The sequence below is a fragment of the Penaeus monodon genome, chromosome 21, assembly GCF_015228065.2.
Source record: "Penaeus monodon isolate SGIC_2016 chromosome 21, NSTDA_Pmon_1, whole genome shotgun sequence".
Classification (NCBI taxonomy): Eukaryota; Metazoa; Arthropoda; class Malacostraca; order Decapoda; family Penaeidae; genus Penaeus; species Penaeus monodon.
In genome coordinates, this window is record NC_051406.1 from 3,590,423 (window position 1) to 3,590,628 (window position 206).

At 45.1% G+C, this 206-nt stretch overlaps 1 protein-coding gene across 1 annotated transcript in view; it reads right to left on the reverse strand.

The window, feature by feature from the left end:
• The window catches only part of LOC119586117 (high affinity cAMP-specific and IBMX-insensitive 3',5'-cyclic phosphodiesterase 8A-like), a gene marked incomplete in the record, with an annotated part of 15,950 nt that overhangs the window by 1,577 nt on the left and 14,167 nt on the right, over window positions 1-206 (reverse strand). Inside the window, 1 exon segment of the mRNA XM_037934808.1 lies at window positions 8-199. Within this exon segment, the coding sequence (XP_037790736.1) occupies window positions 8-199 (192 nt within the window).

The following is a 206-nucleotide window of genomic DNA, read 5'->3' on the forward strand; positions in this document are numbered from 1 at the left end:
ATCTTACCTGTGAAAAATATTCATTCGCTATACGGTGCGCCCAATCAATGGCCAGATGCAATGGACGCACCGGGTTGTTTACATCAGCGCACTTGATCATCATGCGCTTAATTATGACCAAATTCTCTGGTGTGCCAAACGACATCAAGTCTGGAGAATCTCTCGCTCCCTGGAATGAGAGAGCAGCATGATTTTTAGTCTTGGAT